General features: G+C 41.1%; 1 protein-coding gene across 4 annotated transcripts in view; it reads left to right on the top strand.

Annotated features, from left to right (window-relative positions):
* LOC126982677 (vascular endothelial growth factor receptor 1-like) overlaps window positions 1–18,434 on the top strand; it is a 62,253-nt gene that overhangs the window by 40,902 nt on the left and 2,917 nt on the right. For 3 of the 4 annotated variants that reach the window (XM_050834941.1, XM_050834942.1, XM_050834943.1), the window contains 8 exons: window positions 395–649; window positions 1,363–1,572; window positions 1,743–1,905; window positions 2,460–2,878; window positions 4,099–4,259; window positions 4,572–4,694; window positions 8,549–8,757; window positions 10,242–10,347. In XM_050834941.1, the coding sequence (XP_050690898.1) occupies window positions 395–649; window positions 1,363–1,572; window positions 1,743–1,905; window positions 2,460–2,878; window positions 4,099–4,259; window positions 4,572–4,694; window positions 8,549–8,757; window positions 10,242–10,347 (1,646 nt within the window). Of the gene's footprint in view, window positions 1–394; window positions 650–1,362; window positions 1,573–1,742; window positions 1,906–2,459; window positions 2,879–4,098; window positions 4,260–4,571; window positions 4,695–8,548; window positions 8,758–10,241; window positions 10,348–18,434 lie in introns of those variants that run through there. The other variant, XM_050834945.1, reaches the window with a different exon arrangement.

Genomic DNA, 18,434 nt, shown 5'->3' with positions numbered 1-18,434 from the left:
GCCATTAATAACATGTTACAAACAGGCTTCTGCTAGGTGGCAAGAAGGGGAAGATCCTCTTCAATATTTTGACATGATGCAACACTGGGACCTTTTCCATATTATTCAGTGGAATGCTTTCACCCCCACACCAGTTACTGTATCTTCAGCATGGGGGGGGGGGGGGGGGCACTGTTACCATCTCCGAGCAGACCATTCTGTAGTAGTGCTTGTCACAGTTCTATTTAGCAAACTGTCACACTTTTATACCTTCAATATAGTTTTGCACCTTCAGTTTGGTGTTTGTGAGCAGGGACTACTTGTACATTTTCTTGACATTTCTGTTGCTGGAGGTTTTCTCTTTATTTTCATTCAGTGTAACCCAATGGTTGTACGTTTGTTTTCACAACACCAGGGGTGAGCAAAGGAGTCCGGGTGGAGTTGACCATATCCCTCGTGGCCATTGCCTTGCTTGTTCTTATGGTTGGTGTTCTTCTGACCATAATGAAGAGGGAAATAGATTCTAAAACAGAATTTAATGTAATGAAGGATCACTTGTTAAAGGATAATATTGGCCAGCTGAACCCCAATTACACAGCTGAGCAACAGGCAGAACTTCTGCCTTATGATGAAAGCAGGTGGGAGGTACCCCGGAGGAACATCACTCCAGGTAAAGACTGGTTCTCTTTTTGCTGATTCAGAATGATTTTTGTACTAAGTTTGCTGCAGTGTTGCTTGCCCTGTTAGCTTTTATTGCTACTTTCACACTAACCGCTCCTCTGAACCCATTATCAGCATAATGCTCCACCCCTCTTGTGCCCTCACTGCACAAAACATTCAACTCAGGCTCATCCCTGTGTTGTCCAACTTCCTAATTCAACAGTTAACCAGTCCCTTCACTCCTCCATCTCACTCGCTGATAAACTCTGTAACAGCCTTAATTCCCTTGTCTGTATTTAATCCTTCCTATGACTTTAACTCTCTCAATAGGGGAGTGTCAGTGATGAGCACTGAGGCCTTGCACAGCTACAGCATATGCCCCCACCCTAACTCTCTCAAAAGGGGAGTGTCAGTGATGAGCACTGAGGCCTTGCACAGCTACAGCATATGCCCCCACCCTAACTCTCTCAAAAGGGGAGTGCGAGTGACGAGCACTGAGGCCTTGCACAGCTACAGCATATGCCCTCAACTTTACCTTTACCTTCTACACTTTACACGTAAGTTTTTCTCAGTATTTTCTCACCATAGTTACCATGGAATGTTATCTCTGGAGCTTAGTTTTGTTACACACTTATTCACTAACTTACAAAATCTCTTGTGCCTCTGTGATTTTGCATCTGGCAATCCACTGTAACCGTCATGGATGTTAATCTGCTTCTCCAGGAAAGCAGTTGGGCTCAGGTGCCTTTGGCAAGGTGATTAAGGCAACTGTGACAGGCCTGGAGGGTCGTGCTACCACCACTGTTGCCATCAAGATGTGTAAGAGATGTGAGTCCAGACAGCTGGAGGCCTTCATAATGGAGCTCAAGATAATGATCCATCTCGGCAAACACCTCAACATAGTCAACCTGATGGGAGCCAGCACAGTCCAAGGTGAGGCAGAGTGCAGGATTGTAGGCAAGGTGAGGGTGTGTTGGAGAAGTTCTTTGTGTTTTTCTGATCTGCCACATTTCTTAATGTTATGGAGGAATGCATGGAGACCAAATGAAAAGCCAGTCATATCAATGAATGCTAATGACATGAATGTCAACTTAATTCTGCAGGAGAACTCTGGATTCTGGTTGAGTACTGTCGATTTGGTGACCTCCTACACTTCATGCATCGTCATCGCAATAAATTCATAGATCAGATTGATGGTACCACTGGCAAGATTGACTTTAAGAGGACTGCCAAGGAGCCATCCTCTCCTTTGCCGCATTCCTTCCAGTAAGTCTTGTTAACAGTGTGGCACTCCCAAGGTGATCTCACGCATCTATACATGCGCATCTATAACAGCAACATTGGACCTCTACTCATTTTCATATCCAATGAGGAAGTTCTTAATGAAAAAATTCCGTGGCACACGATTTTAGTCACTCGCCACCTCGGCTGAGTCTGTGACACCCTTGCTGTCCAGCCTCCCTTGGCGCCTCCTCCTCACCATACCTCCATCTTGTCATGTTGTATAGCCACCTCTTGCTGCTTATTTTGGTGTTGTTAATATGCCCTATATTATTACAATCATAGTTGCTGCCTGACAACTTGATGGATCTTGATTCCTAGGCTATGCCCCCTCAGCCCTCTCCTCAAGGTAGTATTGACTAACTCCAATGTCTTTTATGTCTTTTTACTTAAGCTATCATTTTAGGTCATCTCGTATGTCAAAAGCAATGAGTTAACCAGCAGTGACATCAGGCAGGGCATGGGGGCAGGGCTTAGGGAAAAAGTTGTCCAGCAGTGACTGATGATAGACTCAAAATTTATGTTACTTTCCCTCCCAGCACAAGTCACGTTCAAGCACCTGTTGACATGGAAAGGCACGTGATTTCCAGCTCTCCTCAGTTTGTGCTCTCTGCCCCTCCACCAGGCCACTGTGCTAAGTCTGTTCACCCTTCCACTGTGTCATCTGACAACTCTTCAGCAGCAGAAAGCACCTCTCCCTGCCTGCCTGACATTAACCATGCACAAAACCCTCTGTACTGCATGGGGGTAAGCACATCAACTGCAGGCCCAGAGGAAGGAATTGAAGGGCATGAAGGCTTTCATAGATCTCTTACTTTACAAAGTAGAGACTCCAGACACCTGACTCCTGGCACTGACACTCTCCTGAACACCACCTCAGACAGCTCTCAGCTATGGAGTCTGGGTACAAACACCACAAACCTCACACGACAAACCTCATCCCCCTTGTCTCCTACAGGTCAGTGACCAGGCTTTGTGTGTGAGTGAAAGGGAAAGGAGTAGGAAAGATTACCAGACTTTTGGATGCTTGAATTCTAAAGTGGGACACTTCCTGAACCATTCACCTTTGGCTTGACTCTCCATCATAGGAGATGTCAGGGGTCATCACGAGGTTTGGCTTCCATCCACCCTCACTGGCCAACCTGGTGAACAAGTCTGCAGCGTTGCTTTCACTAACGATCTAGAGCAGCTGGCACAGCAACCTATGCCTGTCCCTAACTGCCTTCAAGACAGACCTGTCACTTCAGGCCTCTCCCTAGCCTCCAGCCCTGCAGCATATACTCCTCTGATTACAACACTGTTTCTGGGTTCTGTCCAGTCACTCTTGTACACCCTCTTACATAATCAGTTACTTATAATATCTATGATTATATATCCTTATATTATTAATATATAATTGTATTTTATATCAGCTTTCGGTCAAGTGAAATATTTTGTCTTATTGTTTGTCATCCTGTTACCAAATATCAATAATACAATTCCATTTTATATTATCAATACTCTTTTGTGACTGAGTGTTTAACACGACATAATGTATTGCTTTGATTAGCGTAATTGAAAATCTGCACCAGTGCTCACTGCGCGCACCACATTTTGCTGGGGGACTTTGTTAAGGGTAGCGGAATAAATTAACGGAAGCAACCTGACTGGTTCGCTAAAAATTTCCAACGCTGGCCGCCCCTGGAGGCATGTCCTCGTAATACTAATGTGCTGTCAATACTTTAAAAGCATTTATGACACTCATAGGAGTTACATGAAAGTCTTGGATCATGTCTCTGCATTTACAGTGTCATCATTGACTTGTGTGTAGACATTACTGAGGGGACAATTTTCACCACTTATATATAAAGTAGTTGTTTTGGAGGCAACATGAGCACAGCCACCAGTGATGCTGGACCTGATGTTTATCAACCTTCATGATGTTATCACCTCACAATTTAACACTGAAAAGAAATCTGTACAGAGTGACAATCATTTTTAAATAAATATTCCCTCTTTGATGATATGAAGTGATGGTGTTGTCAAAGGAGTCTCCATGACTTAAAGCTCAGGGAGTGTTTATATTATTAAATCCTAAAGAGCATTGCCTGCATGTAGAACTGTTGGTGCAAAGGTAAACATATACCTAATGCAGCTTCAATACTTTATGGATTACTTCATTTTCCTTCTTTTCTGCAGACTCCTGTTTCATGAGTGAAGCTCATTCAGACTCCAAAGGGAATGCCTTCACATATGGAGTTGGCAGTGTCCCTGGGTTCAATGCTCCCTTCTCCACCCATGATCTCCTCTCCTGGGGATGGCAGGTGGCCCATGGCATGGCTTACTTGTCCAAAAGGAATGTAAGGCAATAGATATTCAGTTACAACTCATAATTTACGTGTATCATATTTTAAGATATATTTTCTAAAGGATCTGAAATAGTTCCTCATCACTGTGAATGCTCAAAGTCCAGGAGTTGATGTTGCTGATAAATGACAGTTTCTGTGCTGCATCACGGCAGCTGAACATGACTCCCTTCCCTTCAAATCTGGCACAAGATTCACTGGCACTCCACCGCCACACACCATGCTGAATCATCACTAAGTGGATAACTATTGCCCATCACTGCAAGACCTTGCTATCAACATTTGTTTTCCTCCTCTCTTCCCCAGATCCTTCACGGTGACTTGGCGGCTCGGAACCTTCTCCTTGCTGACAATAATGTGGTGAAGATCAGTGACTTTGGTTTGTCTCGGGACATATATAAAGATAACATCTACAAGAAGAAAAAAGACGTGAGTTTTACCCGGAGACTGTGATGTGCAACTCTGTTGTTGATTTATATGTTAATTTGTTTATCATTATTATGTGGTCAAATTTAGTGATGGTCAAGCTCTCTCTCTCTCTCTCTCTCTCTCTCTCTCTCTTTCTCTCTCTCTCTCTCTCAAGTACACGAATGGATCGTGAATTGATTGAGCAACAGGCAACAAAGAGTGGTGATCAACGGATTTAACTCAGAGTGGGCGCTTGTCACTAGTAGCGTCCCTCAGGGCTTGGTTCTTGGCCCAGTGCTCTTCATTATTTACATCAACGATGTGGATGTTGGAATCAATAATCTCATTGGTAAATTTGCAGACGACACAAAGATTAGCAACTCAGTTCTCACTGACAAAGACAGGCAAAGCTTCCAAGAGGATTTGTGTAAAATTTCAGCTTGGTTTGATAGATGGGAGATGCCCTTTAATGTAGACAAGTGCCAGGTCCTTCAAGTTGGAACAATTATGAAATAAAAAATTCAGTTATGAAATGCGCGGCGTCAAAATCAAAAGTGTTCAATGCGTCAAAGACCTGGGTGTCAAAATCGTGTCAAACCTCAAATTCTCACATCAATGCATCGATGTAGCGAATAAAGCAAACAGAATGTTGGGCTTCATTAAAAGAAACTTTTTATTCAAAAATAAAAAAGTAAAACTTCCGCTCCACAATAGTTTAGTCAGACCCCACTTGGAATATGCGGTACAGTTTTGGTCTCCTCACCATGCAAAGGACATTGCTAAATTAGAAGGTGCAACAAAATATTAAATGATCCCTTCCTTGCGCAACAAACCTTACGACGAGAGGCTTTTCACCCTTAACATGCTCTCTCTAGAGAAACGTCGCCTCCGAGGAACACTGATCGAATGTTTTAAAATGCTTAATAGATTCATGAATGTGGACAAAACAAAATTGTTTATGATCGATGACACTTTGCAAACGAGGAACAATGGCGTAAAACTTAAATGTAGACAAATAAATTCAGACTGCACCAAATTTTTCTTCACCAACGTTGTAGTGTGAAAATGGAATAAGCTCCCACCTTCAGTGGTCCAGTGTAACACGATTGACTCCTTTAAAAACAAGCTCGACCGTCACTTCCTTCAACTTAATATTAATTAGACTTGATATGCAAAGTTTTGGAGCCATCTAATTAATGTAGAACAGTGGTTCTCAAACTGGGGGTAATTAAAATACTTTAGAGTAAAATTCAGTAAATTGATAAATAATAATAAAGTAGGTAAACCCTTTAAAATATTCGTATTCTAATGAAATTCAATTCCCCACCGTAAACCCCCTTTAATATTGAGGTATCAAAAAACTTTATAGCCCACGACACTCACATACCCCAAATTGACAAAATGTGTGAAGTTTCATTGATATCCATCAAGAACTCTAGGAGGCTGAAAGACACAGATGCTGATATGCGATGTGCACTGTCCTCTACAGACCCTTGCATTGATAGATTAGTAAAGAGAAAACAATCCCATGTTTCCATTAATAACACAACAATAATGTTTATTTTCTCAGTTGAGAATGAAATAATGCATTAATATTTTTTCACAAAAGAAAATATTTTATTTTTTGTCAAACATGTATCTCTCAACTTTTCATTTATTAAGGAAGTTACATTTTTACAACAGAGTTATAAAATATATTAAAATATATTAAAACTAGGATTTCCATTTTTTTGATTAATGTAGCAATAAAATTTATTATATTTATCTTAATCACCAAAAAAAAGGTTTCATTCCAATTAGCTATAAATTTAAAGTAAAAACGCTTTAATTTTATCTCTTATCAAAGGAAATAATGCCTAAATTTCTTATTCTGTATTAAATACTGATTTTCTAATAAAAAAATGCATTAAAATGAGTAAATAATTAAATATTATATTTTCCTTTCCTATAATTTCATGTAAAATAATTGTAAATGAACAGGAATGGGGGCTAGGGGTAATTGTCCTCTACCTCTGCGCTGTCAGGGGTAACAATGTCAGAAAGTTTGAGAACCACTGATGTAGAATCACTTAGGACAGACCACCTTGTCTGGACCATGGGGTCACTGTGGTCTGATTTTCTATGTAAATCTCTCTCTCTCTCTCTCTCTCTCTCTCTCTCTCTCTCTCTCTCTCTCTCTCTCTCTCTCTCTCTCTCTCTCTCTCTCTCTCTCTCTCTCTCTCTCTCTCTTTACTTGTGGCACTCCTCAGGGCACCACCAAGGCAGGTGTAATAATGCCATAAGCAAATCAGCTGATTGGGGTGGGGTGTGTTGAGGAAGGGTGGGGGGGCTGCAGGGTAGGGGTGCGGTGCTGCTAGCGTGATGATCGAAAACAGAAGTAAGCGGCCACACAGTGCGGGTATTGCAAATCTTGTGGCGGTTGGAGGTTTTAATTTTTTATTGATTTTCTTTTATTTTGTGTGGGCCAGATCTTTGCCAGAGACTTGGTGTATCTGGGTACCCCTGGGTTGGATAGTTTGGGTTTTACTGTATTTGCATTAACAAACTCCTGTTCTCTTAACCCGGTGGTAGCAGCGATGGGCCAAATTTGCGGCTTTACTGTGTACCAGCGACGGGCCAAATTTGCGGCTTTACCGTGTACCAGCGACGGGCCAAATTTGTGGCTTTACCGTGTACCAGTGACGAGCCAAATTTGTGGCTTAACCGAGTACCAGCGACGGGCCAAATTTTTGCCATGATATAAACCCCAAAAAATAGATGATGCATAAACTGATCACAAATGCATTGATATATACATACATGTACAGTCGTCCCTCAAATAGTACGGGGGTTAGGGACCCAGGACCCCTATACTATTCGAAAATCCGTATAAAATTAGTGCTCCCCATAGAAACACTTCCTGGGCTGCGTTTGAGAGGGGGAATCGAGACTCTCAGAATGTCCCGAGTGCTCTCAAACGAATGATGCGGCAGCACAAGTTGCCAACTCGGCATGTCTACTGGCTCCCGGCTTTGAAAGGTGGAGTGCCTTCGTGCTGTGATGACATCATCAGCAAACATGGCGGCTCAAATAAACACATATAAGTGTTTCCATTGCATTTCACCTCTCTGTACCACCATAACTACTGGAGCTTCCTTTTCATCTTTTGTTGTAAGGAGTTCATCAGCCAGGACAGCTAGTAATGCATGTTAAACATTGCCAGGGTTGGTCTGGGCGCCCGAGACATCCCAACTCGCTCTCTCAAACGCACTGGCAGGAAGATCAGCATACACCATTTTGTTGCGAGTGAGACACCGTTACCATAGCAACGACGAGCCTTAGTTAAAGGACGCCCTTTATCTCCACTCTTGCAGCACTCTTGGAGCACTGGTAGCTACTGCGGCAAGAATTTATTTTACACTATGATAGATACAGCGAACACTGCTCTCATTCACGTGGTATGCTTTCCCTACCACAACGTAACTCATCCCAAAACGTAACTTCTCCGAAATCTGAATTCTTCTGCAAGATGAACACCTTTCTCGAATGCTTTGGGGTGCTTTCAGCAGGTGTTTTGGTAGAACAGTGTTGCCACTCACGCCATGGCTATTTCATGCGACGAGCAGGAAATTTAAAAATCCTAAAAAAAAATCTTCCATGACAATCCGTATAAAACCGAAACCGTACTATTTGAGGGACGACTGTTTTATGAAATGGTTTGCATAAGTGATGATTTTTCTCATTAATTCACTTAGAGGGGCCTTTAAAAACATGATCCTGCAGCTACTGAGTTAAGAATGGCATGGTGGCTATTGTCAAATTGAGTGCCTCCTATTAATTCATGACATTATCATGATATAAGTTAAAGCAACACTCCCTCATTTTCTCCCCTACAGGACCTCATGCCCATCAAGTGGATGTCAGTCGAGGGTATTCGTGACCGAATCTTTTCTGAGCAGAGCGATGTTTGGGCTTTTGGTATTACCCTGTGGGAGATATTTTCCTTGGGGGGTGCACCGTACCCAAACATTGACTGCATCGACCTGCTGCGGCATCTGGAGGATGGACACAGGATGGGCTGTCCCAAATATGCCAATGATGACATGTAAATCTCCAGATTTTGTTGTTTTCTAGTTTTTAAGACGAGGGGTAAAATATTTGGGCTTGAAGGTATTATTATTAGAGGCTTCATCCTTCTTTATACTTTTCTTGGAAGAAGTTAGCATACTTGTGTTAATACCCCAAAGACATGAAAATATTGTTAGAATGTTATGATTTTCTTCCTCTCAAGTGGATCAGAGATATCACGGAAGTTGAATGAGGTGACGGCAGTGAAACCATAAATGATTTGAGTTGTCACTGGGATGCATGGCATGGCAAAAGCAAGAAACAGAATAACATGCATATAACTGTGAGAAAGTCAAGGTCATGGAAAGCAGGTCTATTTGGGCCAAAATGTGTGTGGGGGGGGGGGGGGGGGATAAATTTTTTTGTTTTACATGGCAAGAGTGACCTGGGTTTTCTAAGGGTAGCATATCAACACCCATAATTTAAGGTAATGATAAAGAAATAATTATTTTACATGTTTTGCACATTTGAAGCCCAAAAGCATGAGAGGACGAAATGGCATTCTTGAACTGTTCATTATCATCATCATCTTCAGCCATTTCTAGTTCACTGCAGGACAGAGGCCTTTCCCAACGTTCTCCACCTCTCTCTGCCTGTAGTTCGTGTACTCCATCCTGCTCTGCCAATGAGGCGCTCCCACAAGAAGGGGTAAACGCATCACCGGGGCAAAAACAGCTTGGTGTCAGATTCCACTCTTCTCAGCCTTCCTCGCCGTGTTGTGTTTGCTGCGGAGACTTTCAGCATTACCTCCAGCCTAGCGAGGGAGATATAACCAACACAGACATGCAGAGGAAGGCTGAAAATAGAGGAATCCAAAACTAAGCCTGGTGGAGTGTGTTCCTCTTCTTACGCAGAGAGCCTCAAATGATCAAATTTTATTTCTCGCCTGGTCCTCCACTTGCCCTGACTCCTCTTATAACTCCTATGTTGCCACTCTGTTGTCCATTTGTTATCAGATCTACATATGATATGACGGCCTGAAATCCACCAGTAATAGTCACTGAAGTGTCTTCAACCCTTGTCTGTTCTCTAATCCACAATGCTCGCTTCTTATCTCTCCAAGTTACAGCCAGCATTTCTCCATTCCTATTTGTGTGCTTCTTAGCCTTCCCTCCAAAGTGCCAAGGTTCTGAATCACATGCTAGGACTGGCAGGATTGTTCTCCCTTCTAACTACAGGCCTGGGTGTCAATTCTTGATGAGTCCCAGGGTGAAGCAGTCTACCCATGGGATTGACTGGAGAAGTTACTGGGCTCCATTTGATAATTTATCTAAAGGTGGTGAACTTGAGGAGACACAAATCTGTGGCACCTCTGCTTTTGTCAACAAGCTGAGTGTTCATTGTAGGTCAGATTTATGCAATAACAGTGATTACAAAAGTAGAGGCTTCACGTGCTGAGATTTTCACGAGGTTCCACATTGCTTTCACCTACATGATGCTTACATCTTGCATTTTCTTTAGCCACACAGTTATGATGGAGTGCTGGAGGACAGAACCAATGGAGCGACCTCCCTTCAGCCAACTGGTGGACATTCTGGGACTTATGATGCCATCAAGCCTCAAAGAGGTAGGCCAAGACTGAGATGTGGCCGTGTGTGTAGGATGTGTGCTGTGGATGAAACTGTGAAATAGTGGAGAGTGGACTGGTGGTGTGGAGGACTAATGATGCAATGAGGAGGTCATGAACTTAGGGAGAATGCAGACTGGTGAATTTATGAAAGGGTTTGAACATCAAGAGAAGGGGATGGGGAGGGCTGGCAGGAGACAACTGCTTAGACTTATTTATCAGACTGAGAAGTGCACAAGAGAATGCTATGTTGGTTGTGGTAAAGTTGATCTTACAATGAGAAAGTGCATGAGCAGTGTATGGACACTCCTGATGTGGCCATTTCCTGACAGGAACGTTTTGGAGGGAACAGAGCAGAGAAGCTGGAAGTGGAAAGAGAGATTTCTGCTAATCTGGCTTCAGATATTATGGTGCCAAATTAAAATGTACCATTTTCTTGAGGGATGTAAATTTTCCTGAAAGCAAATTGATAACAGCAATATGATGGACAAGACATTTGCCTAGTAGCTAACATTGCAGTGCAGTGGTTAGCGTAGCTGCCTATGAATCTGCGTGCCTGGGTTCAAATCCTGGCCTGGGTAATTGGTGCACCTAACATCACTGTAGCCGATCCAGGATTCAGTACGTTTCCTAACTAATAGAAGGTAATGTTATAATTGTATTTCGTAAAGAATCCTCATAACCAAAAACTAATTAAAATTATGGGTATTCTTTTTCTTGAACAGAACATTGAATAAACAACAGAACAATAATATGAAAATACGTATAGCTACCATTGCCAGGTCATTGTACTCAGAGCACAGTATTAACTGTTTTTTGATGCCTAACTATTGCCAAGAAACATCAGGATCTAACTGTTTTAACGATAACTATAAATTAGTTTCGTTATTGGAGCCCAGAAGACAGTTTAGGGGTAGGAAGTCAGGAAATATAATTGCCTGAGTACGACAATCTGGCAACGTTGAGGCTGTTGCTCCGAGGCCCAAGCCAGCCTGTACGCCATTTTGCAGGTGTCAGATACCACAAATAGCATATTTTTACTGCACAAAGCAGGTGATGTCACTTATTGTGACTAAGTGAGCTTTCATATTTATCTATTTGTGTATATTTCATGGTGGCAAAACTTTCATTACTAGTTTCATTTTTACTAGTGACACAAATATGTGACTTTTCACAATAGAATTTCACTCAAACAAGTGAATCAGACACCACAGAAATATTACCAGTGTGTGTATGAATGAATACAAGGATTTTTTTTTTTTTTAAACAAAGGAGACAGCTCAAGGGCACAATAAAAAGTAAACACTAATAAAAAAAAAAGCCCGCTTCTCGCTGCTCACAAAAGAATCCAAAGAGGTAGCCGAAAGAGAGGTCAATTTCCGGAGGAGAGGTGTACAGATACCCTTCTCTTGAAAGAGTTCAAGTCGTAGGCAGGAGGAAATACAGAAGAAGGAAGACTGTTCCAGAGTTTACCAGCGTGAGGGATGAAAGAGTGAAGATGCCGGTTAACTCTTGCATAAGGGGTTTGGACAGTATAGGGATGAGCATGAGTAGAAAGTCGCGTGCAGCGGGGCCGCGGGAGGGGGGGAGGCATGCAGTTTGCAAGTTCAAAAGAGCAGTCAGCATGAAAATATTGATAGAAGACAGAAAGAGAGGCAACATGGCAGTGGAAATTAAGAGGTAGAAGACTATCAGTAAAAGGAGGAGAGCTGATGAGACGAAGAGCCTTAAACTCCACTCTGTCCAGAAGAGCTGTGTGAGTGGAGCCCCCCCACACGTGAGATGCATACTTCATACGAGGGCGGACAGTGCCCCTGTATATGGATAGCAACTATGTGGGGGAGAAGAACTGGCGGATACGATACAGAACGCCCAACCTCGAGGAAGCTGATTTAGTGAGAGACAAGATGTGAAGTTTCCAGTTAAGATTTTGAGTTAAGGATAGACCGAGGATGTATAGTGTTAAAGAAGTTGACAGCTGAGTGTTGTCGAAGAATAGGGGATAGGTGTTTGGAAGATTGTGTTGAGTTGATAGGTGGAGAAATTGGGTTTTTGAGGCACTGAAGGACACAAGGTTCCTTTTACCCCACTCGGAAATGATAGTAAGGTCTGAGGTTAAGTGTTCTGCAGCCTCCAGCCTGGAGTCATGTAATTCCTGTTTCGAGGGTCTTCTATTGAAAGAAGTTGAATAATGCAGAGTGGAGTCATCAGCGTATGAGTGGATAGATCAGTTTGTTATGGAAAGAAGATCATTGATAAATAACAGGAAGAGAGTGGGTGATAGGACAGAGCCCTGTGGAACACCACTGTTAATAGGTTTATGAGAACAGTGACCATCTACCACAGCAGAGATAGAACGTCCGGAAAGGAAACTGGAGATAAAGGAACAGAGAGAGGGATAGAATCCGAAAGAGGGTAGTTTAGAAAGCAAAGACTTGTGCCAGACTCTATTGAAAGCTTTTGATATGTCTAGTGCAACTGAGAAAGTTTTACCGAAATGGCTAAGAGAGGATGACCAAGAATTAGTTAAGAGAGCAAGAAGATCGCCAGTAGAACACCCCTTGCAGAACCCATACTGGCGATCAGATAGAAGGTTAGAAGTGGAAAGGTGCTTTTGAATCTTCTGGTTAAGGATTGATTCAAAAGCTTCAGACAGACAGGAAAGTAAAGCTATAGGGCGGTAGTTTGAGGAATTGGAACGGTCACCCTTCTTAGGCACAGGCTGTATGAAGGCGTACTTCCAGAAGAGTACAAAGATAAGCACATACTTTGATTTAACTCTTTGATGTCTCGTGGATCATTAATAAATAAAAACTTAATATCTGGATAGGCTACTCTTTAACCCGTTACCGGCTATGGCTGCCAAAATAGTCCCTCCGCCAAGTTTGTACTCCCCCATTTGGTGATTGTCAGGTGCACCTATTGGCATGCAGCCCACCCGACTATTCATCCTTGCTTTGAGGATGGTCACTGTTGTTGTTAAAGATTTACCCATAGTATCACTAGGGGAATGGGCCCTTGTCCGATAACGGCCCTTTAAGAGGGTAATAATGCTCCCTCCCTGCGCGGGGGAGCACGGGCTTAGCCTAATGGCGGCCTGTAGCAGGGTGCCGACAGACCGACTCTATCGGTGATCGAAATCTAGCCGACCGAGTCGGTCCTTCGACGAGGACTGGCGTGTCTCTGATGGTCACTAAATGTGTACCTGGTGAAACCTGGAGAAGGTAACTCCACTGTGTTAACCCTGATGTTCCACTGGCCCTGCGTCAGGCTAAGGGTTCTCACCCACCACAGGCACCAAGGGAGATGAGCACTGCTGTAGAATATTCCCCCAACTTTACCTCTAACACTGGGAAGATGGATAAAATGAGCAGATTGTCGAGGAAACTTTCCCATCAGCACGGAGTCTCCATTGATGATAATGATCGTTCTACAAGGTTATACAGGTTGTCCTTGAGTTATAATGGGGTTAGGGACCGACAGGCTGGTTATAAGTTGAAATTTGCATAAAAAATAAAACATTCAAATGCCCCGTCATAGACAGAGCAGTGTTCACGCACTTCCTGACCTCCCCCCTTAACCTACCTTTGTCCTCATGCACTCACCTCGCCCCTGCCCTGCGGTTGGTTAACTCTTTAGCCACGCAACGTGTGCAATGTTACAAATGGAACTACACGCCAAGTTTTTCCAAGATGGTGGCGTTAGCCTCCGTCTTGGTCCTGGTCCCCACCACCAAATCGTTGTGTTGGTGAAGGGGGATCGAGCCTCGAGCAAGGATTATATACTAGTATAAGGATAGCTCACTAAGCTTTTGTTTTACCCACAATGCACCGCGGATGACGTCACACATGTACACAAATGGTGCTGGGCGGCAAACTGGCTCACTTCATTTGTTCTCACCGTAGCTTGCTCAGTGAAAATGGTGATTTGTGGTGTATATGGGTGTTACAGTGGCTCAACTGCGGAAAGTCGTCAAGGTGTTAAGTTCATTAGGTTTCCTAGAGACAAACACACCTTAAAGAAGTGGATTTTGGCCTGCAAACGAAAAGATAAAGTGAAGGTGAAGTTTGCGCGGGTGAGGTCCAAACATTTTCCAAGAAAGTGATAACATTAAAGAAAAGCCAATAAAGCTCTTTAGTGAAAGTTTGGTAAAGGTAAATTCATTTAGTTAATAATTTGCATAAATATTATACAATATATATATATATATATATATATATATATATATATATATATATATATATATATATATATATATATATATATATATATATATATATATATATATATATATAATTACTTTCATTATATATGACAGGATTAGTTACCCCTGCAAATTAAGTTGTAGAAAACTAATGTTCATAACTTGTTTACCATGTTTATCACATTATTTATATTATTGTATACTATTAGCCAACACAATAGCTGCATAATTTAATTACTTATCCTTAGCAATCAAAAAAGCGCAAAATCTCATCATGAATAAGAATAAATAAGGGTTTTCTAGTACATTTTTTACCGTGAGGGCAGGGTGATTGTTAACCAGATGACGCACCGCAGTCATGACGTCATCGATGACGTTTCAGTGAGCTATCCTTATAGTATATATCCTTGGCCTCGAGGCAGTGTTTGAAAATAAAGGACACGTGGTATAGTCCATCGACTCTCACTTAAGATTAAACCGGTCTGTGGCTTGACCCGGGTAACCCCCCATTGTTAACACATCGAGTGATGATCTGTGCATGGCGATCTGTCTCACCGCTAGTCTGTACGTTATTTTATCTATTTATGTATATATATATATATATATATATATATATATATATATATATATATATATATATATATATATATATATATATATATATATATATATATATATATATATATATATATATATATATATATATATATATATATATATATATATATATATATATATATATATATATATATATATATATATATAGATATATATATATATATATATATATATATATATATATATATATATATATATATATATATATATTTATATATATATATATATATATATATATATATATATATATATATATACATACATTATATATAAGAACATAAGAACATAAGAACGCAGGAGTCTGCAAGAGGCCGGTAGGCCTGTACGAGGCAACTCCTTTGACCCTAAGCTCCCGTGTATCTAATCCCACCTAATATCGCTGTCCATGAATTTATCTAGTCTATTTTTGAATGTGACAATTGTATTGGCACTCACCACATGACTGCTAAGCCTATTCCACTCATCCACCACCCTGTTAGTAAACCAATTTTTGCCTATGTCCCTGTTGAATCTGAATTTATCCAGTTTAAACCCATTACTTCGTGTCCTACCCGGTTCTCTTACCAACAAAACCTTATGAATGTCTCCCTTATTAAAGCCCTTCATCCATTTATAAACCTCGATCATGTCTCCACGCACCCTTCGCCTTTCTAGAGAATGCAAGTTTAACTGTTTGAGTCTTTTTTCGTATGGCAAGTTTCTCAACCCCTGACTCATCTTAGTCATCCTCCTCTGCACCGATTCTAACATTTTGATATCCATTCTATAGTAGGGTGACCAGAACTGAACCGCATAGTCAAGATGAGGTCTAACTAATGCTAAATATAGTTTGAGGAAGACTTCAGGGCTTCTGTTGCTTACGCTCCTTGAAATAAATCCCAGTACCCTATTAGCTCGATTTCTAACTATAATGCATTGTGCCCTTGGACGGAGATCATACCTCACTAAGACCCCTAAATCCCTCTTGCACCTAGACCTGCTGATGAGAGTGTCATTTAAGCAATAGTTATGTGAGGGGTTGTTCCTACCTACACTCAGAATACTGCACTTCCCTACATTGAACTCCATTTGCCATTTATCCGCCCAGTCATACAATCTGTTGAGTTCACCTTGGAGAATACTAGCGTCCTGATCCGACTCAATATATATATATATATATATATATATATATATATATATATATATATATATATATATATATATATATATATATATATATATATATATATATATATATATATATATATATATATATATATATATATATATATATATATATATATATATATATATATATATATATATATATATATATATATATATATATATATATATATATATATATATATATATATATATATATATATATATATATATATATATATATATATATATATATATATATATATATATATATATATATATATATATATATATATATATATATATATATATATATATATATATATATATATATATATATATATATATATATATATATATATATATATATATATATATATATATATATTCACACAACACACACACCTTTTAACAAAATCTAAAATTCAAAATGGCACATGAACGAACTGCCTCGGAGGGGGGGGGCATAAATTCCCCCAGGGCCCCAGGAAGGACTCCTCTTCTGGCTGCCGACTTGAGAGGTGTCTTGATAACTCCTCAAACCTCCTCCTTATCAATTTCTGCAACATTCGCAGTCTTAGTTCTAATTTCCATTCTGTGGAACACCATCTCTCCTCCTCTAAACCTCACCTCTTCCTCACCGAAACACAGGTTTCTGAGGCTACTGACAGCAATCTCTACTCTGTTCCCTCCTACTATCTCTATCCTAAATTTCAATCCAAAGCTGGATGTTGCGCCTACGTGCGCAACGACATCACTTGCTCTCGTGCCCACGACCTTATTGACTCTTCTGAATTTTCCACCATCTGGCTAAGACTCCATTGTCATTCTATTACTAAATACATCTGTGCTGTTTATCTCTCACCTAACTCTACTAACTTTGTAAAATTCTTTGACTACTTGAACTGAGTGAACTCTAAAGTGGAGCACATCTTGACCCACTCTCCCTTCGCTGAAATCTCCATCTTGGGAGATTTCAATGTTCACCACCAGCTTTGGCTTTCATCCTCTTTCACTTACCAGCCTGGTGAACAAGCCTACAACTTTGCTCTCCTAAGCAATCTAGAGCAGTTGGTTCAGCACACTACACATATTCCCGACTGTCTTGGAGACAGGCCCAACATTCTAGACCTCTTCCTTACCTCTAATCTTTCTGCTTACTCTGTCAAACTGTTCTCTCCGTTGGGCTCCTCCGATCATAACCTTATTTCTGTATCCTGTCCTATCGCTCCTGTACATCCTCTGGACCCACCGAACGGGCGATGTTTCTGGCAATTTCCTTCAGCTCAAAGGGACGACCTTTGGATGTACTTTTCCGATTTCCCGTGGAATGATTACTGCTTCCAGGAGAGAAACCCCTCTGTGTATGCCCAGCGCATCACAGAGGTGATTGTCTCTGGAATGGAGGCTTACATTCCACGGTCTTTTTTTACTCCTCATGCTATAAAGCCTTGGTTTAATCAAGCTTGTTCTCGTGCTATTAAAAATAAAGAGGCAGCTCACAAAAGGTACCAGAGCCTTCGCACTCCAGCTAACCATGATATTTATATTTCTGCCCGGAACCGTGCCAAATCTATTCTTCAACTTACTAAAAGCTCTTTCATAAATAGAAAATGTCAAAACCTTGCTTTTTCTAATTCTTCCTGTGACTTCTGGCACCTAGCCAAAAATATCTCCAATTTCACTTCTTCCTCTTTCCCTCCTCTCCTTAACCCTGATGGCAGCACCGCCGTCTCATCCATCTATCTCTAAGGCTGAACTCTTCGCTCAAACTTTCTGTAAGAATTCCACTCTGGACATATTCCTCCTACTCATCCCCTCTCTGACTCCTTTATGCCTGTTATTAAGATGCTTCATAATGATGTTTTATATGCCCTCTCTGGCCTCAACTCTCAGAATGCTTATGGACCTGATGGAGTGCCTCCTATTGTCCTTAAAAACTGTGCTTCCGTTTTGACACCCTGCCTGGTCAAACTCTTTCGTCTCTGCCTATCAACATCTACCTTTCCTTCCTGCTGGAAGTATGCCTTCATACAGCCTGTGCCTAAGAAGGGTGACCGTTCCAATCCCTCAAACTACCGCCCTATAGCTTTACTTTCCTGTCTATCTAAAGGTTTTGAAT

This window comes from Eriocheir sinensis, chromosome 51 (assembly GCF_024679095.1).
Source record: "Eriocheir sinensis breed Jianghai 21 chromosome 51, ASM2467909v1, whole genome shotgun sequence".
Taxonomy (NCBI): Eukaryota; Metazoa; Arthropoda; class Malacostraca; order Decapoda; family Varunidae; genus Eriocheir; species Eriocheir sinensis.
The sequence above is the reverse complement of the archived record's forward strand: the minus strand, read 5'-3'. Positions and strand labels throughout refer to the sequence as shown.